Genomic DNA, 25,101 nt, shown 5'->3' with positions numbered 1-25,101 from the left:
ACGTGGAAAATAAACGGAAATGAGAATCGGGCGGAAGGAATGCGAACCGGTGGGCAAAGATGTGAAATCTACAAAAGCCAGTCTGTCTCAGTTTCACACAAGCTCGGCAATAACGAAGCGCGTGACCAAGTCCATCATTCCCAATCTCGCTCCGTGTGAATTCAGTGTGAAATTTCCCGTTACTATACTTCATATTATACCCGCGCAGTTTCTTGCACAGCTTTCCAGCTTCCGGTGAGAAGGGGGAATCAAAAAAAAAAAAAAACACCATACACACGAACATATCTACCGGGTAAAATATCCCGCGTATGATAGGTATGCATTACTTCTGAGAAATTTGTTTCCCCGCCAAGAGAATCTTCGAGAACCCCTTCATCATTTTTCGCAGAATTTATCATCGTGTGAACGTGGAAAAAAATTGTGTTTTCGTTGTAAGTCATTGCTTCCTCGGAAAAATAATAACCAGGAGCTTCCCGGTAGCTTGGATGTATTAACGGAGGATGCCTAACGACAGCTTTCGAAATTTATACTTATTACCTCCTACTTCGCGAAGCGACCATGGTGAGAATTCAATACAGGTCAACACAGCGTTTAAACGACGACAGGTAAAAACTTTATTAACAGATTCTTCGCGCGTTCCCAAAGTACCTATAAACCGTTCCGTTTTTTTTTCATTTGCCTCGAGTAGTTCCGACTTTATTAAAAAATACTCCCTGTAAGCTATGTAAGTTGAGTAAAAAAAACAACAACGAATGCAACGAAATGCAACGAAGTCTTTATTCTAGCGACTGAGTTTCTCGAACGATTAATCCCTGTTCATTCGTTTCAATTGTCGAAAACATCTCAAGATCTGGCGATACTTGGTGATTTTTTTCTTCGTCGTCAAGTTTCAAGTTTGTCAAATTTAATCCACCGACAGGAAATATGCGTATAATATTATACACTCTCATATGCCTGCTCTATAAAGCTCGATGCGAACGGGAACAAAATTTGATATTCCTTATTTCAATCGGGGATTACCCATTCGGAAATAATTTCCCGGCACACATGGTTGACGATGGGGGATTATGTTGACAGCGTGCGATGCAATTTTCCCGAGACGTGATTTTTACACCCGTGCCGGGATTACCGAGGGGTGTTGACGCGTAGGACAGACGGAAGGTCTGAGATGCTTGAAACCCACGCCTTCCGAGTTTTTCTTTTTTGTTTTTAAGGGGGGCGTAAACGCGAAATAAATCGCATCATCGTATTTTCCACCTGATTTTCCGTTTGCCTCTGCTTGCTTTTACCTTAATCCGCGACAAGTTGTGCGCGTCTACTTAGATTTTCAATTTAAGCGAAGAAGAGACAAGGCTGCGGTGAAATTGGGTCGCACAAATTGAAAAAATTACACACATGCGATATTTTTTTAAGACAAAGTCTGCGTCGAAAATCTTCAAAGACGAATTTCAATACGTATCTTCACCAAATAAAATCAAAACGCAAATATCAAAAACTGCAATAATAACAGAAAAAGTAAAACCGAGATCTCTTTATCATTTTAAAACAAAGTCCATTCGTTGCTCACTTTGCAACATAATCGCGCATTAGTGTTTTTCACAAGTATTCACGACCTGCTCAACGGTTTACTTGTAACACTGCTGGATTCTAATGTTTCAAAACACCCTGTAAAGAGAATAGAAATTAGCGCTTTGCGGCACACTTTTTAGTCTCTTAGATGGTCGGCTCTCTGGGGTAAATTTCAAACTCTGTGGGTGGAATTTTTATACCAGTTGTTACGGTATAAAAGGGACGAATAAAGGGACGCCGCAAGAAAATTTGCGACGCTTGTAACGCGGGGGCGTCTAGCAGGTTGAATAATATTTTGCAAATGTGAATTCCAACGGTAAAAATGTCCGCTAAGGCACTAAAGAGGAAGACGGGTACGATCTTCGATACATCTGCATCTGCCAAAAACAAAATTAGTTATAAAACAAAATTAGTATTAAAAATAGCTTTTGAATGATTATTCCGGCGTGAGACGAAAATTGTGTTGGAGCATTTTTCTCCATCACTCGATTATCGATAATACTTTTCGTTTTTTTTTTTTGTTTTTTTTCATTTTAATACTCGCACGAGACATTCTAATGACGAAGAAAAAGGTTTAACAGAACTTCGCTCTGAAATTGATCGACCGAAGGTTACGAGCTTCTCGGGTTCGGTCTCACAAATGCGGAAATCTTACTGAAAATCATAATAGAAATCGGCTTGACATCTAGAGGTGGCGAAGTGTTGAGGGTGACAAGCCGAGTAGATCGATTTAGGCGAGACTAACTCTCTACGAAGAATGTCAAAATCGTTTCAACACGTCCTGTGAGAAGAAGTTTGAGCCGTGCAAAAGTCCTTCGCTGGTAGTAAACGAGCAATTACAGACGATGGCTTGTAATCGAAACCGCCACTCTCCAGGATTGGTCTTCGATGTGTTACAGCTCTCCCTTCAATTTCCTTCATTTCGACACTTGTGTGTTCGTCGCACTGAGAATGAACGGAGCCTGGAAGAAATTCAAATATTCAATACGCTTCACACCTGAGTGAAAAAACTTTCCGTTCGAACAAGTTGGCATCCGAATGGCCAGCTGCGTCCAGTTCCATTTTAAACCGAGCAGCGATACCGCTGTTCGGTTGATAGTTGATAACTATTTATCGGTGACCCGATTTGCTCGCGAAACGTACATGCTTTCATACCTATGTTGACGTTCCCACGTAGGTACCGGAAATCGGAAAGGCCACAGACTCGAGGATTGTCATCAGCAACGTTGCGCCGAAATTTACGACGAGTGCTGCGGTTGGCCGCAATTTTATAACCGATAGTGCGGTAAAGTTGTTTCGATATTCATAACCACACGGGCCGTTATCGGCAGAAGTCGTGAGAATTAATGGGAAAAGAATTTAATACAAAAGAGAGTTGGGAATGTGAAAAACAATTCCAGAACTCCGTTACCCGAGTGTCGCAGCTTACAATTAGCCAAATGTCGGGAAAACGTTTCCTCGATATCGAGTAATTGTCGTTAAGCCAATAAGGTCACGGATTCTCCGATGTTCGAATTTCAAAAGGCATGTCAGTCGGCGCGTAATTACACTTTACTGTAGATACGTGAGAGCGTCGCGTCAGATCCAAAGACAGGATTTCAAATTACAGCTCGATCGTTCCACGCTTTTGCGATACCTATCCGTGAAATGAAAGTTCAAACTTGAAAAGTATCACGATCAAAAGATGTCCAGAGAAGAAATCAGTGCGGATGAATCCGGCGATCAACTCGATCGACGTCGAGGAGAGCTTGACCGTCACTGCGGTTCGTTCGACGTTGCACTTCCGGGCTTGAATTTCCTCGATTACGTTCAGGATTTTATCGCGTTTTCGCACTCTTCATCCTCTCGTAACGTCAACTCCATACTTCGGCTCTGGCCACTTCTGTAACTTGGAGAATGCCGTGTCCGTCCGTTTATCTGCAAGCTGTGCATCAAATGCACGCGCACGTTCGTTCTCTCAGTTTCCTATGCCAAGTCAGTCAGATAACAGAGCATGGGTTAAGTTGAAACAAAAGACCATTCACGGCCCGGATGGCAAAGTTGCATTAGCAATGTCTACACGCCTCCGGACGGCTCGCTGTTTGTGCTTCTTTCTTCATCAACAATAATTCGAATCTTCCACGGTGGAGAAATATGCCTGCAGTCGGTTATAAATAACACCGGAGGATATACGTGTATAATAAAAGCGAGGGAATTCGATAGTGGGGTTTGAAACGTTCCTCTTGCAGAGCCCCGGAGAGAATAAATGAAAGAGAGTTGGTATTTCGGTAGCGATCGAGACTGTCGGATTAGTTGTTCGAACCGTTCGTGGCTGCAGGAAGAGTTCGTTTCTGGATTTTTGACCGATATGGAACCGTTCATCGACGACGTTTCGAAACTGACGAAGCTTCGAACTTTCCTGCGCGCTTGAAAATTCCGAGTGAACGAATTCGGTTCCGAAAAACTCGATCGGCGAATGTGTCAGACTTATAGATACTAATTGGAACTCCCGCCTCTTTGTCAACTTTGTTAGCCGGCAGAAACGCCGGGTGAAAAAATTGCGACGAGAGCTGAATAAAGGGAGGGCGAATAATCATCGGTTTCGAAGCGTCAGAAAGTGATTTTCAATTTAGTGAAAGGTATTCCGGGGCGAAAGAACGACGTGGCAGACGAATTTTACGAGCGGTATTTCCGTTACAAAGACAGACACCAGGGGACCACACTCGGTCCCAGATGTCCCTAGTGATCCATTGTAATGCAATTACTTTCTCGCTGAGTGCCCTACCTGTCTCTTCTCCCTTTTTCACATACCTGCGTGCTTCCGCGCGATCCGCCTTTTTTATCCTCCTCGACAAAAGGAATCCCGGCTAATTCTCACCGATTCATTTAACGCGGTTGGCTCCGGAAGAACCGAGCTTCAATTAAATCGCTGATCAAACTCGAGGGCCGGAAATTCCTGGTCAGCTTCGTCTTCGTTTCTTAATTTTTACATTTTGAGACCAAGTGTCGTAGACGCATCGAAAATCACGACACGAGGCAGCGTCAACGACATTATTAATGATTTTGAATCCAACCCATCGATTCGTTTGAAAAAACTTGAACTCCGCTGAAGCGACGGTGAAAACGCTCACCTTTTTTCACGCAGGTATAATTCGATTTGAAAGTTTGCGATGCGTCACGGTTCCGTATGCCTGTACCTACATAAAAGAAGCCACGAAAGAAGGTACCGTGAAAGTATACGTATAATGAAAATTTATCGCGCGTTTTCGTCCAAGGAAGTCCGGGAAGCGGGCAGCGTTGTTGGAAAAAGGAAGCGAGCTGCCGAAGAAACTCGATAAACTAACTCTTCGTTGAGCTTAAATACCGGTGATATTATCCGGGTGAAATGCGGTTAGGTGTCGGGATAGCAGCCCGGGAAAAGTTCTTTTACCTCGCCTGCAGCTGACCGAAGTTTCGAAGCACGTGCGAACGCAACCGTATAACGAAAAGGGCTGTTTGCTTCGACCGCTAGTTAAAGCCGAGTGCTGGCGCCGTAGGTACTGGCCCAAAGAACACCGGCGTGCCTGGTGAATTTAATCGCAAGAAACATTGGCGAGGGTCTCGGATCGGGATTTGATGCCGGTAACTTCCAACTGTGGACCGCACGTGATCCTTGCTCTGCACCTTCGACCTGCACCCCGGTCCCCGGAGGATTGGCCGAGGCGTCGGAGATTAAACGGCGATCAGGAGAAGAGCGCGGAACGCGGTGTGCGAACATCGGCCACCCTTGCAGAGGCGGGCCTTCTAACTTTCCCGAGACAAGCGGACGCGGTCTTGATTAAATTTCAACATAATTTCGGCCCAACTTTTACCCGCGTGGCTCTCGGGTTAGATGGCCGGATGATAAGGGGATTTTCCACGCCGGGTCGAGCCTGTGATTGTGAAACGAGGAAACTTCCGAATCTGCTTAAGGGAATACATTGCCTCGTTCTTCGAGGTCTTGTACTCTCTTCAACTTGTTAAATTTACAACGCAAACCGAGACGCGAAAGGAGCGGAAAGGGAAAATTCCCGAGGCTCGCATCGCCGATTCTATTCATTTTTTCGTACACTCTGGTGGACCTAAAAACACTGAAAACTTCTTTTTTTCACGAGCCAATTTTGCAGTTTTTGGGAGTTGACACTATCCCTACAGTTTAGCTCGAAAAAATAACAGATGCTACCTCTGACGGTAAGAACGTAGTATCGTCCGTTGATAGTGAACAACGTCCAATCGGTATTAACGAAAGAATTTACTTCATTATCGAAAAGTTCTTGATTCGTCGATTTTTTGAGGTTGACTTTAAGGGTGATTTTCATCGAGGGTTATTTATATCATTATATTTATATCGCTGAAATGCTGCCTTGCGGAGTAAAAAAAAAAATAAATAAACCTCGCGAGCGAAAATAAGTGGCCAAACAGATGAAAATTAAAAGGCAATGAAAAATGCTATTTATTTGCGAAACGTGTTTCTCTGGTTGGAAGTTGAAAACAATACTGTTTTTACAATAATCTAGGTTGACGCGGTAACTTTATTCATTTGATAAACATTCGATGACTTTTATGTGTCTTTTATGTATGATGATAACTGCTACGTCATAAAAGGGGAGCGTAGGGGGTGATTTTACCCTTTTCAACAACATGTTGAGGGTCGACAAGTATCGCAAATACCTGCATTCGCATTAAAAGGATCGAATTTTCCATTCCGAAAATATAAAAGCCGATAGTACGCTGTTCGTTTTTACGGTCGTATTTTCATGACACTCCGATGCTCGTACGGCTAACCAGAAATCCGACTCCCCGGATTCCGGCCTCGTGATATTTGAAAAATGAGACTTTAGTGATCGACTTCCAGCTACATCCGGCTTCGATACAGCGTCGCATCACCCGCGGTACCAAAAGTCTCGTATCATAAACCAGAAAGCAAAGTTTAGAGGCGCGCGAGGGCGGCCATTTCGTGGCAGCGTTCTACCGAACCTTTTTCAAAAATTGCCCGTTACAGTCCATCCTGTAGGTAAAAGGTATGCAAGTAGGGTGGATTCGCAATCTCGAATACCCACAATTCAACGGTTCTGTTTCAGACGTAAAAAAGCTGAGACGCGATCAGAACTTTGTCTGACCTTTTTACCCTTGAAAATCTTAAGGAGTGCAGTTACTTCATCCCTTGAGAGCATTCGAAGCGGACAGGGATTGAGAAATTTTAGGAAATGTGAAATTCTTTGCAAGGATAAATACGGATTAACAAAATATAGCAGGCGAACGGAATTGCGAATTGTATTAGCTCAAAAAGCTACGGAGCTTTTGATTGTAAAAATGCAAAGTTATCGGAAGTTTTGATTAAAGAGAAAAAAATAACTGACGGTGGTAAATTGTTCACGATCGCACATTTGATGTTCGAAAAATCGTGTATAGTTAGTCAAACCTAAATCGGGGAAATAAAAAACCTTCAAGCTAAACGGAAACCTAGACAGACATTGAAAGAACGTTTCTCTCAGACTCGTCAGAAAAACACGCATCCCAACGAGTCTGAGTACCGAACAATTCGAACAAAGCTCGGGCGAAAGCTTCTTCATCGCCCATATAATCTACTTCAACTTTTTTCTTACGTTCAGATCTGTTTTCTCACGCGATCAATCTCGCGTTAACTTCGCAGTGACTGTGAGAAAATGTTCGTGAAACTGTGCGAACAAAGTTCCATTTTACTGAAGAACTTATAGTGGTTAAAATTGTGAGAAGGCGTTTCATTTTTTCTTAAAGAATCTCCAAGTAAACTAGTGAAAATATTTGGATTAGGTGGAAAGGAGGCTCAAATTAGAAATGGGAAGTCACGAAGCAAACGGTGAGTATCACTTTGCTCGAACATATTTACCTCCTTAGTATCACTGTAAAATTTCAATTGCCGCTTAAGTCGGTAGACGGGACCGAGAGTAAAGATAAATTAATTCGAAAGCGGCATGATGCGTACGTACCTGTAACTTAAACGTCGAGGAAGTTTCCCGTCAAGTTTAGTCGCCTGGAAAAGAGAAATAATGAATCAATCAAAAAGGCGATATCAATTCTGCCAAAAGCACAAGGTCATATAATTTCTGATAATATACTTCCATGTATCTCGAACGAATTCTTTCAGTCCTCGTTAAAACTTCTACTCCAGGCATCCGTCGATTCGCCGATTCGAAATTTAATCACTGAGTATTGGAATAGAAAAGAAGGAAAACAGAACACTTTTGAAAGCCACTTCACCGAGTCGCACTAACACGCGTTACAAAAATCGGAGCATCTTAAACTTCGGCCCGACTCTTCGTGAAGTTAGCGCACACAGAGTTCGTTAATTTCACGGAACGCGAAAGAAAAATGCTATTACGGTTGGTTGGCGCGTCGTTAATAATTGTCGGGGAGCGTTACTGCCGGTGCATAATTCGAGCACCCACGCATCGGGTACGAGAGAGAAGGATGGCGCGGAGGTCGGGGAGGGGGGAGAAGAAAAAGCGTAATACGTTAACCTGAGGGGGTGAAAAAAAATTAAGCGCCTAGGGGAGCGCCGCGCCGTACGGAACATGGGGAATAAATGCAGGCTAATTTGCCTGGATCTTTCCGGCCTCGTTAATCAGGGCGATAAATAAGGCGGCTGATCTGTTCTAGGGGATTAGAAAACGGCAGGTGTGAGATACTCCGATCGGTTTTACAGAATCTCCAAGGTTCGTCGGCGTGTAGCACCCGTTAGCAGGCCTCGAGGCATCGCCGAGTAGCGGCAAGGATTTCCCGAAGTCATCCTCCGAAGTCCCGAAATCCCGCTAATCCTTCGATGGCTTATCCAAGGACTTGCTCTGCTCCAGCTTGTCCCGCGGGTTACGCCACTCGCCTTAACGCGACACTCGCTTGGTCAATAAACGGCCGCCTTCTAACGTCTTTCGGGGGTGAAAACCATTCGTTTGAACGTCCGGAAGGTGAGGCGTGTTAGGAATAAGAAATTGGACGGCCCATCGGCGAAATGTTTTATATTTTAGTCTTTTCTTTTTTCTTTCTTTTTAGGAGAGTAGGAAAGAAATTTCGGCTATTTTGGTCACGAATTTTTACGACGGAACAAAAACTGTGTGTGAAAAATTAACGGTGACAATTGTTTTTCTATTCTGTAAGCTCGATTTACAGTTTGAAAATGGGAGTGAATTAGTGGGACGGTCACAATACTGAAACTTCAAGTTTTATAGTAGAAATGCAGAAAAGTTAAAGCATAAAAGACCTAAGTACTGATTCGTCAAGACGAACATTGTGCCAAACCAAAAAGAATTCTACCGATTCTATAATATATATACATATACATGTACTTCAACCTTTCTGCATATTGAAATTGTATGAAATTTATTTTAGCGTCGTTGAAAATCGACGTCGTGGCCCTTCCTTCTGTTTTCTGGCCATTCTTCTTTGAAGGCTCCCACCGACAATCATGGTACGAAATATAAGCAAAATTCTGTCCAATTAGGCGAGTTCCCTTTGGCGTTTACGACTGTGATCAGCGCTGCTGCGTAACGTCTGCGTTACAACTTTACCCGTACATACTTTTCGAGAAAATGAACTCGCGTCTACGTTTGCGAAAACTGGAGAAGTCGAGAGAGCCTCCGGCGAAAGCTGATTAGCTTTAAGATATATTGCCGGCTTTCACCCGAGAAAGAAGGCGTTGTATAGACGCAGATGCAAGCGTGTAACAACTTGGCCAGAGTTTGAACGATTTTTTGCCAGAAGCGCGCTGGGAGGTCAATTATTTTGTAAAAGAAGATGCTTGCGATTCTCGAAAACTGAACGGCGAACAAGCCTTGGCAACTTTTGACGTTGTACCTTACGAGGCGGAGAATGACCGAAACTGCAGTTTGAGACGATTGTAGAATTAGGTACAGGTATAATACGGCACTATAAATACCGATCAGGTTACACCAGATTCGGCCGAGAGTGGTAATTTAATCCGGTATTCTACGACCGTTTGAAGCTTATATCATTGAGAAAACGGATATCCAAACGGATAGCAATCGAGTCAAGTATTTAATTAAAAGTGAATCTTATGGCTTTGAACTTTGACGCTATGGAATATTTTACCGAGTCTAGATTTCAGAATTCCAATTCCGTGACGGAAAACGCGACACGCTGAAGTTAGGTTCGCCAAGATTTTCGACTTTCATATAATCCCTGCAACATGCCAGCACGGGTTATCATCTCAGACACGCTTTGTAAAATTAATTACTGAAAAGCTACGTGTGTCGCATACACAGCTGCACATTATAAACACCGCGTGCATCGTATATGTGTATAAAGAAAAGTAAAAGTACAATAGTTTCAGTTGCGCAGGAATTCACGAGGGACGATTTTTCACCCGCTTCCGCCTCACGCTGGCACTAGAGTTTATTAGGACCAAACAAGGCGGGGGGGGGGGGGGGGGGGGGGGGGTGGAGGAAGAAGAAAAACATTGAAAAAAGCGAAGCGGGAGAAAAGGAAAAACCGCGAAGCGAACGCTGCTCGTACCGGAAATTAGAAACCTTCTTTCAAATTTATCCACCTCCGTGGTTGAAAGAAGGAAAGAAACAAAAATGGACCCGGACCTCCTTGCAGTGTTTTTCCCTTTCTCTTGGATTACAAATAGCCCCGAACTAATTGGAGGTCAAACTTTCGCACGCATCGTACCGGCGACCCCTAAATGGAATATCGATTACTTGTCACTTGCTTTGCAAATTGCAACTTCGCACTGTTCCGACCCTGCTCGAAAGAGTTCGACTTATTTGTTAGCATCCTATGCTTTCTCTCTCTCTATCTCTCTACACCACATTACAGGTACCAAAATTTTCTATTAAGGCCGTATAGTACTCCTAACTTTACCGACCGAGCATATTCAGCTTTTTTTCCCCTGCATTAAAGAAACAAATATGAACGGAAGGTCAAAGAATCACGCGATGCACCGTCGAAATTTGAACTCTTTTCGTTCGTTTGCTTATTTAATATAGAGAAAAAAAGAGTAAGTTTGCTCGGTCGGTATATATAGGAATATTACATGACCTTAATCGCTAATATTGTTTTTCTTTGGTTTAATCTCGAAGAAACGATTTAATTTATTCCAATAATGGCAAAAGAAATATACTTCTTTTAATTTAAAACAGCCTCTTTTGATTCAAGATAAAAGTGATCGGAACAAGAACTTGGCTTATCGAGTGAAAGCAGATTCGTGCGAATCGACGAAAAATTTATTTCGCCAGATTCGAATTCAACGTTTCTTTTTTTTTTTCTTTTGTTTGTATACATGAAAAGGTAAATTCAACCTTATCGGAAACGCTAATATCGTGGCCTCAAGGGTCGACGAAATTCGCGTGACCAAGCTGTTACAGAATTTTTTCGCCTACATATGATTTTTTTTCTCGTCTTCTTTTCCTCCTTTTTCACCGTCACAGAAGTATTCTCCGACCAACGCGAGGAGAAAATTGTCCAACATTTCTCCAACTCTTCCATTTAGTAAAATTTTCCCTGCAATTCTTGATTCCCCGGCAAATTTCCAACTCCCACATCGCCATCGTGATTAATGAAGATTTTATTTCTCCGCTGGACAGTAAAACGAAATGTACATTCACTAGGTGAAATAATTTTTTATTCTAATTATTCCGAGATTGTGAGTTGGAAAAAAAAGACAGTATTCTTTAATTCGGTTAATACGACAACACGATTGAAACAGATATTGCAACTGAAATTACGTCGACGTTTCCTTTTTCTTTCAGGAGACGGAAACGTAAGCTTTGAAGAATTCGTAGAAATCGTAAGCAACATGGGAGGAACGAGTGCGGAAGAAGCGACGGAAGATCAAGAGGAAAAGGAACTGCGCGACGCATTTCGGGTGAGTTTATTGAAAGCAGTTGCGTCGATGTTTCGTCATAAAATTGTGCTCGATCCGACTACGCGAATCGCTCAAAAATTCAAACTTTTCACTGCGGTATTCAATGTCGCATCGGGATGCAACGACTTGGAAAATTCCGCATCGATCGAAACCGAAACACGTCGCGAACCTAAAAGTTTCGCGTGACTGTCCGGATGGTATTTCCATGCGATTCCGCGAGGCGCTTATCTCGTTCTCGCGTGACAAACCTCCCTTCAATTTTTTGCCCTGCTCGAGATAACCGGGAGTTATATACACGAGCAGGTAGAACAGCGAATCCCAAACGCGGCGTAAACGTCGCTGACATGTTTTCTAATCTGCGTCGAGATGTGAGATCGCAAAAGTAGAGAGAAGTAGGACTGCGGAGAAAAAGGGTTATTTCTCCAAAAAATATCGTGCAAAGAATTTCTCAGCAAATCTTGCCGAAATTCATTCGCGCGATAACAAGTTGAGTTTAAACAAAAACACGAAAGATAAATATTGGACTTTGAAAATTTGGATAAAGTTAAATATTGATTGGGAACGTTGTGCAAATGTTTTGCAAAAACGAGCGAAGCTCCGACGATAGAGGTAAAATCCACGAAGCGGGTAAATAAATGGGGCTCCTCCTCCGGATCTCTCGAATTTCGAGCAGCTTTGCTTCAAAATTATATCGTGTTGTTGTAGGATGAGCGAAGGTGGCGAGTTGAAACAGTCAATTTAAAGTGATAATAGTAAGTACCGAGGTCCTAAATCGATTCAGGGAGTTGTTTCAGCTGTCCCGCGTCACTTAAAACCCAATCTAAGTGAAACAAGCCGTTGTCAAATCGAACGCACTAAGACCGAGCGATTCCCGAATCGCATCGCAGAAGAGCCGTGCGAATCGCATGCGTAAGTTTTCAGAAGAAAAGGGGCAATAATACAAAGCTGTTCGTGCGATTAAACGCACTCCGCGCTTGTGTCACCGCGAAAGCATGGCAATGACGTCACGGGTAACAATTAGCCAGGGGTTAATAAATTCTTGATAAGCCGCGCGTCCTTAACGAGCTGGAAGCCAACAGTGGGGAAAAACCTAACAGGGTAGAATTTTCCCTCGTGGAAAAGGAGTAGCATACACGCGTTATAGACGCTGTTTCCGCTCTAAAACAAGTATAAAATGTCAACAAATTATCCGATCGTTGAAACGTTAAAGACCCCCGAGATGCGTGTCGGTTAATCTCGCGTTTCTCGATCGATTTTCCCAACACACAGCATCGAGTTTATTTACAGAGCATGCCAAGGTCCCCGGATTTCCCTGCAAGTCACCTTCGGCCTTGACTCGCATCTTGAATGCATCTAACGAGGCTTGGATCTTGCGACTCACGATTCTCCCCCACAGTCTCCGAGACAAAATTTTTCTCCAAGCGAACCCCCGACGAACCCTTCATCTTCATCCCCGATTCTCGTTCGCATATGTACGTATTGTACGTACGTAAGTGGAACAACTTGCGATTAAAAAGCTAGGTAGTGGCAAAAATACATACCCATCGACGCGACGTGAAGAATTCCTCTCTCGCCGAGCGATTCTCCGCTTCTTCATCCAGGCGTGTGTACATTATCTCGTTGTACCGACGCTACGTTCGTGCAAGCACGTAAACTTGACGACGAATCGAAGAATCCAAACCCGTTCAACTCGAGACTCTCCGAGTTTATCGAACCGAGGATCGACGCTGCACTCGACGGCTTGGAAAATCACAAATTCATTTCACTACCGGCATACACGAATGCCTGATTTTACGCATACGTAATACGTACCCGTTAACACAAGGTAGGCGTGACAAATATTTACCCCATCTGCATGCAGCGGATAATATTCGGGAGGTCAAACTGTCGTCCCGATATTTTTCGCCTCGTTAAACATGCCTCGGATGAAATGATAACGTGGTGAAAAACAATTCGGGAAGACCGATCTCGCATCTTATCACCTTGAGGGTAATAAAAGGAAAACTTCTCGTCCTTCAATTCGAAGCAATCGCATAAATATAAAGTGAGAAAATTTACATTCTCCGTTCTCCAACTTGTTTTGCGTTTGTAGGTAAATATATTAAAATGCGTTATACCTAAACGTGAATGGGAATTTTTTTTTTTTTTTTTCGGTACAGGAGGAATGGGGAGCGATAACTTTTGTTATTGCGTTTGAAGCGGCCGAATATACCTCGGTTGTTTTATGGAAATTTGATAAGGCCGGATTCGCGGTTTAACGCGGTTTTAGCCAGTTTGAAAAGTTTTTTTTGTCTGTAGAAAACGAGGGACGCGAGATAGAATTATGCGTCTCTTAATTTGATTTGAAAAATTTTTCGAACAATGACTGGAGCCTGAGATCTGATTGCGAGAGGAAGGACAATCGCATCTCGAACCCTGCAGGGGGACGCCTGGTGAGAAAAACACCCCTAAAAGTACTCCGCGAATTAACTACCGAATCGTCGAGTGTTTTCTCCCATCAAGGGGGTCGTTTTCCTTATTTACAAATCGCAAACATCTGCGCCTGTTACCTTTGTAATTATAATTATATTGTGTATAAATTAAAGTACATACCTGCGATTTGTTCGCTGCGAAATTCACGCGAACCGGTTGACGATTCCACGTTTTCCGGAAAATGACACCGCTTCAGAAACGGGACGAAACGACGGACGAGGAGCGCGTAGATAGCTGACTGAATAACCGTAATAGCTGTAATAAGCGTTGCATCGTGAAACACGGGAGGGTCATTTATTCCAGAGCATAAATCCGACAGAGTTAAATTACCAAGTGACGCCGCTGCAGCGTCCAGAGTTCAACGATGTTTCACTAAGATTGTATACCCGTAGAAACCCTTTAATCCTACTACCCTGCAACAACTTTCGCATGCCGCCTCGCAATTTGGACTCGTGGAGCGCCCTTCGGCCCTGCGTCTGAAAGCACACTGATTGTGAGAAAAATTTCAATTGTTAAAGTTACTAAAGACCGTCTAGTAAAATATTGTGTTCACAATCGTTACGACAACGGTTTAATTGCAACGGTTGGAATGACTGTAGAAAATTTGGTAGAAGCAATTACATTTGGTTAGATAATTACAAAGTTGTCAATGGCACAATTTTTGATTTTTGCATTATTGAATTGACTTGATTTGTTGACTATATACATGTATTTACCTCGGTTACAACACAGGGTCTTAATATCGATTCATGCTTGCACGAGCATCAAATCATCGTAATAGTAGTAAGGAAAAGTATAGGAAAATTGACCATATAACCGAAGTAAAAATAGTCGAACGTACTACAGATTTCCCAATCAAAGCTACAAACAATTAATTTTCATTATTTACCCCGAGTCGTGTCTCTCCGTTACGGTAAAAAAATGAAAATGATTAACTCCTGTGAAAAAATTTCTTTCGCCGCGGTACCAAGTTTGCAAACTTTAAAAAATTTAAATCTATGGTATTTTTCGCCTAACTGGCTGAAAATCGCATCACTTAGCATGCATAAAAACAGCCCGAGATGCGAAAAAGTGCACGCCACTGAATGTAGATAACGAACTCGCGTCCTGTCATTCCTTCGGGATGAAAACAACGCCGCCGGAACCGAGTGTCGACGGTCATTAGGGCGCATTGTGTCACCCGGGACTTCGAAGCTTGCAGCCCGCGGCTGAGGGATGGGTTTTCACCCTTTCGAATATACCTGTTACGAAACATCTGAGAGGCGGGCTTTGAGCGGGGATTAAATCATATTACTAAGTTTTCTCTCTCGCTTCGTATTATACGTATATACCTATGTATATATCGCAATGTGCCGCAGGGTACTTTACAGCTGGTGGGAAAATTACGGGGAAATTTGACGTTTGCGGCCGCTTTTCCGACTCTGTGAAGTGATTTGATAGAGCTGCAGGTGTGATGCGAAATAACGATTACGCGCCTTTTAGCCTTCGTCTTTTATCTCGTGTTGTACGGTGTAATCGTCATTAATGTATACTTAGTCTCGAATATTCTTTAAACGTGGCCGCGCGATTAGACGGGGCGAAAAATTTATCTCAAAACAAGGGGTGAAAATATTCCCTAATTTACAGAGAAACTTATTTAACCAGGCGAGGAAAAAAGTTTTACCGGATAACGTAAGTAGGTATCAACGAAACTCTTACTCGGAAAAAATAACCCCCTTAAAATCGGTGCGTAACTTTTCTCCGTTGTGCGGTATAAGATGTAAAAAAAAGTCTGTGGGACGATCTGCCCTGAGATAAGTAGAAAAAGTAAACCAACCCAAAACCCTTCGACCAGCTACGTCATGCTCTGGGAATTTATTATCAATTAGAATCAATACAGCGAACAATCAGACGCAATTCGCCGCAGAAGGCAACACGAGAAAACCGTTTCTGGTAATAAGAGTCGTAAAAACCGGCTGCGCGTGGAAGGGCGCGAAATGAGAAGGAGAATAACGAACGTTAAGGTATAGCAGATAGGTATGTTGGATTTGAGAAAGATGATATGAAAATTACGCTCGCAGAGACGACGAGGAAAAACTGTATTTTCGAACGGTATGATATTCTTTTCAATTGTCTCAACTAAATTTAAAAACTGCTTTAAAGTTCCTACTAAAAGAGATTCTCTATCTTTCAGTAACGGTCGTTTCGATATTACCATATCTTGATTATAAATAATGTCACTACGTGGTAAAATTAAATATTCGACGATACCGAAATGCAGATATAAAAAAGAAGAAAGTGTTTCAGTAAAGTTTTTTTAAAAACAGTCTACCGAATAGAAACCAATCTCTTAGATTCTTGAAATGTTTAAGCGATTCGAAACGAAGTATCGACATCAAAGTTTGTTTTCCGATTTTTCTAAATTAAATAAGATCGTTGTGTATGGATATCGGGCAACCAACCTTCCCTCGTTATTACGAACGAAATGATGTTTGTAAAATATTTCCCCTGTCTTGGGCGACGTAGAAACCGGCGGAGGGCGGTTTTACGAAGGGAAACGTGGACGGACGGATGGATATATGCGGAAGACGCCGAGTGTCATGAGATTACGATAAACCGATCGCGCGTGAAATGAGCCTGAGTAACGAGCTAATAACTGGAGGAGAAGCGGGGAGAGGAAACGAATAGCGATTGGGAGTCAATTCTAGGGAGCTCAGCACGAAACCGGAAGTGGTTAAGAGGCTCGAGCCGCGAGGCAGCTCCGAATATACATCGAGGATTCTCGTCTCGCCCAGAGTTCCGGATCTTTCAAACAGGCGCGAATCAATTGGCGAAATCTTTGCCTCGCACCTGAATCGGTAATTCTTGATAATCATATTTTCTTACATAACGCTCCTCCGAGCTTATCATTTTCATTTATCTCCCGCTCCAGGTGCAAGGAACGCGGAGACAAGTCGCACGTGTGGTTAAGAAGTCGATATTTTAATCTCCGCGACCTCGTGCCACTGCCAGTCTCTACCGAAGCTTGCAGATTGTCACGGACTCCGCTGAAACGGATGGGAACTGTTCCCTTTTTTTTTTCTTTTTTTTTCTCTTTGTTTTTGTCCCCGTAGATGCAGGTCGTCATCAAGTGAAATTCTTGCGATTTTTGTACAGTAAAACTTCGACGGTATACTTGATATACTGGAATTCGATGAAAAATTAGTCTTCTACATTGAGACGAAAATACGTTTTGGCATAATTTTCCGATAATTTGCGTCGAGGCCTGTTATACTATAAAAATATGTGCTAAAATTATCCTACTTCACGAGCCACGCTTGTCGGTTCACTTCGTTTTCCGTATATGAACCCTAAGCCATCGTTTACGACGAAACAATTTACCAGAGAGTGGCGAAATGTGAAACCGGCAAGTTTCGCAGCGACTTGCCAACGAGAAACTCGGGTGGTTGAAATTTTGATGGTTGAGAAAAGTGGCGAAAATCGTATTTGAGAAAACGATCAGAGAACGATGCGATTTCAATTTGCGACGCGGTTGGAAACTTTTCACTATGTAAATTGAAATACCTTTATTAAATTAATCACGCAATTATATCACCGTAGGCTTTTTATTCGTTCGTTACACTTCGACAATTCCAGAGGCCTGTATAAATTATCCGCAAAACAAATCCGCCGGATTGAAGTTTGACAAAACTTTGCCCTCCCCCCCCCCCCCCCCCCCATGCATGTATATAATTGCGGTTCAAACTAAAACTGTTCGCCTGCCGGAAGCTTTTCTCTTCCCACTTCATCTCTGCATCAAATTTTTCGGGACTTTTTATGCTAACAAAAAGTTCCAACGTTTGTCGAAAATTGAATTGTTAAAGCTTAAGGTCTTAAGGGTGGCTCGATAACTCATCATCTTTAACGCAATGCGCTAAATTTCGAGGCGAGTTCATTGTCCGCACAATCTGAAGCCACAAGCCTCGTCGACGGAATCTTCGATGGAGTTAATTGTAAGCCAATTTGCGAAAACGGTTGACCACCGTACATGGTCAAGTACTCGTGCAAATACGCTGACGTTCAAACAATCGTCGAACAATGGCGGACAACGGGCTCGAAATTCAATTGCGCATATCAATTATACGCGTCGGAATGATCATTGCAGCAGCTATTTTACAAGATATTGATCAAATAATGCCGAAATGAAATCGCCGGCGATGCAGAGTTTTGAGTAAAATTTCTTTCAACCTGAGACGTTCGTGTCTTGCGTATCAACGATCTCCACGTGGACGAATATTATACAGCTGCGGGCTGTAAAATACATTAGGTGACGCGAAGATAACGAAATTATTTCGCGCCAAGTGCTCGCTTGATAATACAAGTTGTAACGTTACACACCCGCAGAGTTCAGCCCTTATCTTACAGAGCTCTTGTAGCTCTTGATGCGGGGCTTCCTATTATTGCGCAGCGATTATACATACCTACACGTATGTAGCGCAGACCTTCGCTTGAATCGTGAATAAGTACAACGGTACGTTGTCGACAACTTCGAGGGTCCGTCTATCACGGAAACAATTTTTGGAGATATTTAAAGGCGCAATTATTTACGCGCGACGTTTAAAAATGGCGCAAAGCGGCGGTGAGTCATCGGATAAAAGTGTGTTATACCGGGGGTTGGAGGACAGGGACAATTAAAGTTTGAGATTAGATGATCGCAGGGTCGGCCAATTTGTCACCCTTCACTGCGGGGGGAAATTCTTCACGCGCCTTGGAAAACCCCCGAAAGACAGCAAGAATTTATCATCTTGCGTGTCATTGTTTGCCAATATAAAATGAATGGTTCGTAAAACTTTTCCCAATATTTTAGGGTGCTTATTTATTTAATTATTTAATTATTTATTTCTTTTTTTTTTTTATGCCATCAAAGATCCTGCTCTAGGTCTTAATTGAATCACGGCATCCAAGAAACCTCTCCGAGTTTAATCCCGATTCAAATTGAACCCGATTCGATCGGGGAATTTAATCGCGGCTCGACATAATATGTAGGCCTGATTTCTTGCGGGTTTATATTATGATGAAATTTTAAGGAGCTTGATGCTTCTCGAGTGCCTCAAATAACAGCTGGCGCCACTGTGATATGAGATCGGAAAATTCGGGTGTATTGCAGCTGGTTCGAATAGCATTTTGGCCAGCGCCTAATAATTGAAAACCGGGGGGTGGGGAGGGATTCGAAGCTAATTCAATTTCGATTCGAATCCTCAGACTTCGGTCCGTGTAATACGACCGGGAAAATTTGTCTCGTGTTAATTCGTTCCTCCATTTTTTAAACTACTCTCCGTAAAGACATAACCCAGAAGTTAAAATTGAGTCGCCTGCTGCTGATCTTGTGCATGTTACAATATTCACATAGTCAACTTCCCGTTCTTGATCAAACATTACAGGTATGGCTCAGGGCGCAACGGTCAATCCAATATCGTAAAATCATATGAACACAATTTGTTGAGCCCGCGTAGGTAGCGTGTTTGAACAGAAATTTCTCGTTCGCCAATCGAAACACGTTGAAGCCGCAGCTCAAAGCCACGAGGATCGATTTTCGCTATATTTAATTCATAGAGTGCACACATACCTGCGGGGGAGGAAAGTATCGACAGGAAATGATACCGTATCTGCAGTTACCAACGATTAAAGGGGGAGCGCACGATTTTCTCACGCTGGAGAAGGAGTATCGATATGCCTTTTAACACTTATCTAATTCGATTTTCGGTAAAAATTTATAAACACCTACACTCCGAACCAGAATTATTGACGTAGCTACTGATCAATGATAGTTCAATACGATTCTTTGCGATTCAAAGTCTCGGACGCAGAAATGATTCATAGATTCGAGCGTAAATTAGCAAGTTCGATTTCCCACGACGACAAGCAGCGGATTTATAATACAAACAGCCACAGCTCAGCTGCTTATAAATAATTAAACCCGCGTACCCAACGCCTATTTAACTCCTCCAGGTATCCAACTAACCCAGTTTGTACAGTCTCTATAAATCACGTGCAAGTTTTATCCGCGCAAGTTATAACCAAGCAAATTTCAAGTCTGCAGCTTTCTTGTCCCGTATGCGCTCACGTCCCATCGACGTATTATTATAAGCTCGCTGTTAAATATACAAGGCGTTTACTCATGGGAACAACCGCCAGAGAGCTTTCTAGCTAGTGTGAATATATCTACCTATATCAGGTGTCACATGTTCAGGGTTTTGACCAATTTTTTTAAGCATGCATTATATAATATTATAAAATTGTTTTGCGGGGGTGTGCTTGAAAACATTCATCGGCGACCTAAATACGAGATATATTCTAATCTGTATGCGAGCTATGCTCAAAGTTCCCAGAATCTTTACGCATCTGAATAAATTCCTGCTGGGATTGCGTGAATCTAATCGCGTTTACCTCGCATGAGAATAATGATAAAAGTCGTGAAAATCCGTTCACCAATTTGTAACCAAGAGCTGTGTGCTTCTTTTTCGATTCTGATATCGAATGATTTTCTAGTCAGCCTCACCGCCTCGTTCGATTCAATTGTAAACTCAGAATAAACCGGACAAAAGATTGTCGTTCTATTTTTCCTTTGCAATCGTTCGCCCCACGGGACCATCGGTCCGCTACGAAAGCTACAGACCGTAGCACGAAGATCCGTTGATTGGAGAATTGATTCGAAAGGTGGTTTTTTGTTCGAACGTGCGGAAACCGTGAACGCGTATCGTTGCGTCATGGATGTGAATCGAAAGTTAGGAGAAGAGAAAAAAACCCGTTTGACAAATCTGCGAATGGTAGTCAACGCGAATAAAACAATATCTCCGCTAAGGTTTGGAAATGAATTCGAGCAAATTCGAATAACGCGATCAAGCTGTTAAGGTGTCAACGATTGGAGAAAAAATTTTATAATCAGATCGTTCAAAATGATCGAACCCTGCTATTTTCGATCCAGTTCTGATCGTATTATTCGCTCATTTTGTTCGCTGTAAAAATCTCTCCAAGGGATTTCCTGAATATAAAATTTCACTAAAAGTTATCTCCAAAGTGGATAAGAATTTATCTGCGTAAGTTCGATGCAACAGATGTTCGTCAACAATTACATTCGCACGTTACAACTATAGTAAGATTTCTAATCAACGGGCAAAACGAGCCTAAAATATACTGGAATCTAACCCTCATCGTTCAGAGTCGTATTAATAACGGAGTGAAAATTATGCGGAATCGCCTACAGTTCGCCTTTCCTAACTGTTTCGACAAGTTTCAAACGCGTTTAAACTTCTATACGAACGGGGTTAATTCTCATCGTATACATATACATAATACATATACCTAAATAACCGCGTGGGTAAAGTGGAGCTTGAAATTCTAACGCAACTCGAACGCGTGAACTAGAACAATAAAGTCAATCAGTGCCGGAAAAATTACTAACTGAGCAAAAATGCATCAACGAGCAGACGTGAAGACGGAATCCGAATGAACAGGCATCGAAATTTAATTAGAGTTATTCGGTCCCCTGCAATATTTCCATTTTTTCAATGCAGAAATTTTTACTACGTAATAAAAAAAAAAAATGGATCCACGTTCCGCAGTCCATAACTTATACTTGACTGTTTTCTTCTCTCCTTAGAATTTCAGCGCAGCTAATTGAATTCTGTCCGCGATTCTGACAGAAACTATAATTTAAAAAATGTCCGGGGCGTCGGCGCGGTTCTAGGAAAAATAAAATCCATGTTCTTTTTTTGGGTTAAAAATACTTCAGTTTCAAAAAATAACGTACCCCTTTATTTTTATTTCGTTTTTGAAAGTTTTTGTCGAACCGAACGACGGACGCCTGTAACAGCATAAATAACGGGCCAAAGGGCCGCTGAAAACGGGGGCGAGTGGCGTGGCCAAGTCTGATAATGCAATTATTATGGTATTATGTTATTGTTTTTTCCATTTGTTTTCATATACGTTACGCCGTTCGATGGTCGACGGAAAATATAAACCGATATTTTCAGTTGTACGTAATCATTCCGACTGAATAACCTACACGCGGGAAGACAATAATTTTGACGAGTTATATCACATCAGCACTGAATTTCATTTAAATAATCTTCGAGTGAAAATGTCTACACAAAATTTGATACGCTTTTTCCCCCTGAACAAGTATTGTGATTAACAATTGGAAATGATTGGTCTTCAAATTTAATTTGTTTTACGCTAATACAAGTTTCTTTCAATATGCAATCGAGAAAATTTCAATCAATATTCAACTCTGCCGACCTTTTTCTTGCAGTCTAGATATGCACTAGATTATGTAATGTACAAAGCACCGACAGCATCTATTTACCGGGAATATGCAATGTATACAGCAGATTTATCCGTGGGCAAAGTGCCCAACTTATCCGATGCTACATTTACCGATCGCATGCACGACGTATGCTTGATAAGCTTATATACAAAGATTGTTGCGGGGGCTTGAGATTTGCTTCGTTGAATTGACAAGAACCTGAGCCGCTTTCCGCATGCAAAGCCGCAGCGTTTTGTCGTTTCAAAATCGCTTATACGTACCACGTAGCCGTTTGCAGGATTCGCAACTGGCGATGTAACTCTACCCTGATATATTTTTCAAGCCTAACGTTTCTGCAGATTAATACCGTCTCTTGATGTAAAAATCCGATCACGCACGTCACGTATTTTTCAAAGATGACACATAATTCGGCGAATTGGATATGCAGGTTCGGTTATCAGCGATAAATAACGGGCCAAAAAAAGATATAATATTTGTATCGCGAAGGATCAAACGATGTGGGGTAAAAAGGATCATTACATCGATATCGAATAGATAACGTGTAATACACGTACAGCTTTTGCCGTTGATGGGGTAAAAATGAGGGGAGAAACTCCTCTCGGTTGAAATAGGAATTTTCTTCACTTTTACACGGCAGGATTGATTCATACCTGACTAAGAGAAATAGAATTGGGAATGTCCGATCACCTGCCGCAGTTCGATTAAGCTCTGAATCTATTTCGTGAAAAGGGTCGCATTGGTTAGAAACGCATTTATAAAGTGCAATAAAACCCTGACTCTTAAAATCCTGCACGATTCCATAGATCTACGGGATGCGATTGAATTCGACGACGACGTCGACGACGACGATGAGGATGAAGATTTACCAACTCGACAAGAGCTTAGGCTTTTCAACGCGAATCCGTTTGAACGAATATCTAGAGATGCTGCAGGATTACGTCACGCTGGAAGGCTTCAGCAGTTTGCGACTGATCACGGATTCAGGATTTTCACCCCGACAAAAGTGCTCGAGGTGATTCATCTCGAGCGTTGTAAAACCGCAGCTTCCGTTCCGCACACCCCCAACTTTGCGGGCCTTTTGATCACAGTAGCTCTTTAACGTTGCAGGTACTTTGAATATCGAAAATCACCCCGCTAAGACTTCACGCTCTAATTGTAATTCTGTTCGGACTGAAAGCAGCGCGTCTGAATGATTTTCGCAAAGAATCGGATGAACGATGCCTCCGTAATTATTGCAATAAACGAACAAAAAATACTTTACCCACAACTTTGCTACCCATTTTTAAAAACGCAAGTATTCCATGCTCGGAAGAACGTTAAGGGCTGTATTTCGAGTTCTAAGATCGTTGAATTTTTCAAATCTTCCGCACAAGCACACCCGCAACTGTTCATGATTGATTCATCGCGTGAATTTCTCATTTGGAAGGATCAATGTACACTCAAGTTTCATTGGATAAAAAAAAATTCTGCGTGATATGAAGCCCCGTCGAATTTTAAACGTGATGAAGTCCGTCCGACGGATATAACCCGCGGTACTTTGTAGGAGATCGACCCTTAAGTACACGAAGGAAAATATATAACCGGATTCAGCTTCGTTTAGAGCATCAACTTACCTCGCCGTTATTGTATAATATACAAGAATATTCGAATTAATAAAAATTTATTTTTTCTCCCCTCCCCAGAATGTAAAAAATTTAACGAAAATTTATCGTTTAAATTTCGCTCTTCCCGCTTACTAAGAAAGAAGCCGCGTTATTTATTCTAAGCCGTACAATTTTTCATTGAAAAAATATTGCGTCCCGTATAATTCCCCCGAAATTGAGGAAGATACGGAGTGAAATTTCACATTTGAAATTGAATTTTCAGGTGTTCGACAAACACAACCGCGGCTACATCACCGCTTCGGACCTCAGAGCCGTTCTCCAGTGTCTCGGGGAGGATCTGTCGGAGGAAGAAAGTGAGTAATCGCGAGTTAAAACCTCTTGGAATAATGCCCAATAACTCGCCTAGCTTTCATTTTCCCGGCTTGGTCAATATTTGCAAGCGATTATTGGCTATACGCGCGTTTATGTCGTGACTAAATAGCGCGATAAGATCCGCGGTGTTAAAGTTTCTCACGAAATATTGTAATACCGTTATCACAGCGTAAATCATTTGCTTCGCGCTAATGTTATATGATAGCCTTGCCAGAATAATTCAAGCATCGGTCAAGCTGATGGCTTTCATTTATTTCTTTATTGTCTTTTTTTTTTGTATCGTTACAACGACAATGTTTGAATATTATTGCAATTGGATAAAGATTGGTACCTACAAACCTAAACTGCTCCGTGTGATTATAGTCTCATCAATTCATCAATTTATTTTTGACTCAATATCAAATTATCGCAATAATTATAAACGAATATAACGCGAGTGACGATAGTAAAATAAACAACAACATAAGACGTATTAGATTTTATAATTACAGCTGCAAAATTTGTTTTCAATTTGTATCCAGAATTGTATATTTTTTGTTTATGGTGAAAAACGAAAATAGATAAGAACTGTATTATAGTAACCATACTCAGAAATTTTCCCGTGTATTCCAAAAATGCCAGTTAATGAATTTAGTGCTGCTGCTTGCATTCTATCGGGAAAATTTAAATTCATCCGTGCATTGACCTCCAATACACCATGAGAGGAAAGGTGATTGTCAGTTTTTGTAAATTTCTGATACCCTGCTATCGATATCATCATAAAATGATCCCCTATGCACAGTTTCCGGATACAGAAACGCGATTGAATCGTTCTTTTATGTTAGTGTTATTACACCATACCTCTCTTTTGACCCTTTTTATAGCCGTTGCAGTGATCTGCAATCGCGCGGTTATCATGCCGCCCGTTTTTCGGAAGGTTTCAAACAATTTCCGCTTCCCTC

At 42.0% G+C, this 25,101-nt stretch overlaps 1 protein-coding gene across 2 annotated transcripts in view; it reads left to right on the top strand.

Annotated features, from left to right (window-relative positions):
• Positions 1 to 25,101, top strand: part of LOC124300529 (neo-calmodulin-like) — an 81,108-nt gene that overhangs the window by 52,274 nt on the left and 3,733 nt on the right. For both annotated transcript variants that reach the window (XM_046754740.1, XM_046754739.1), the window contains 2 exons: positions 11,313 to 11,428; positions 24,051 to 24,141. In XM_046754740.1, coding sequence (XP_046610696.1) covers positions 11,313 to 11,428; positions 24,051 to 24,141 — 207 coding nt within the window. The remainder of the gene's footprint in view (positions 1 to 11,312; positions 11,429 to 24,050; positions 24,142 to 25,101) is intronic.

The sequence above is a fragment of the Neodiprion virginianus genome, chromosome 3, assembly GCF_021901495.1.
Source record: "Neodiprion virginianus isolate iyNeoVirg1 chromosome 3, iyNeoVirg1.1, whole genome shotgun sequence".
NCBI lineage: Eukaryota > Metazoa > Arthropoda > Insecta > Hymenoptera > Diprionidae > Neodiprion > Neodiprion virginianus.
The sequence above is the reverse complement of the archived record's forward strand: the minus strand, read 5'-3'. Positions and strand labels throughout refer to the sequence as shown.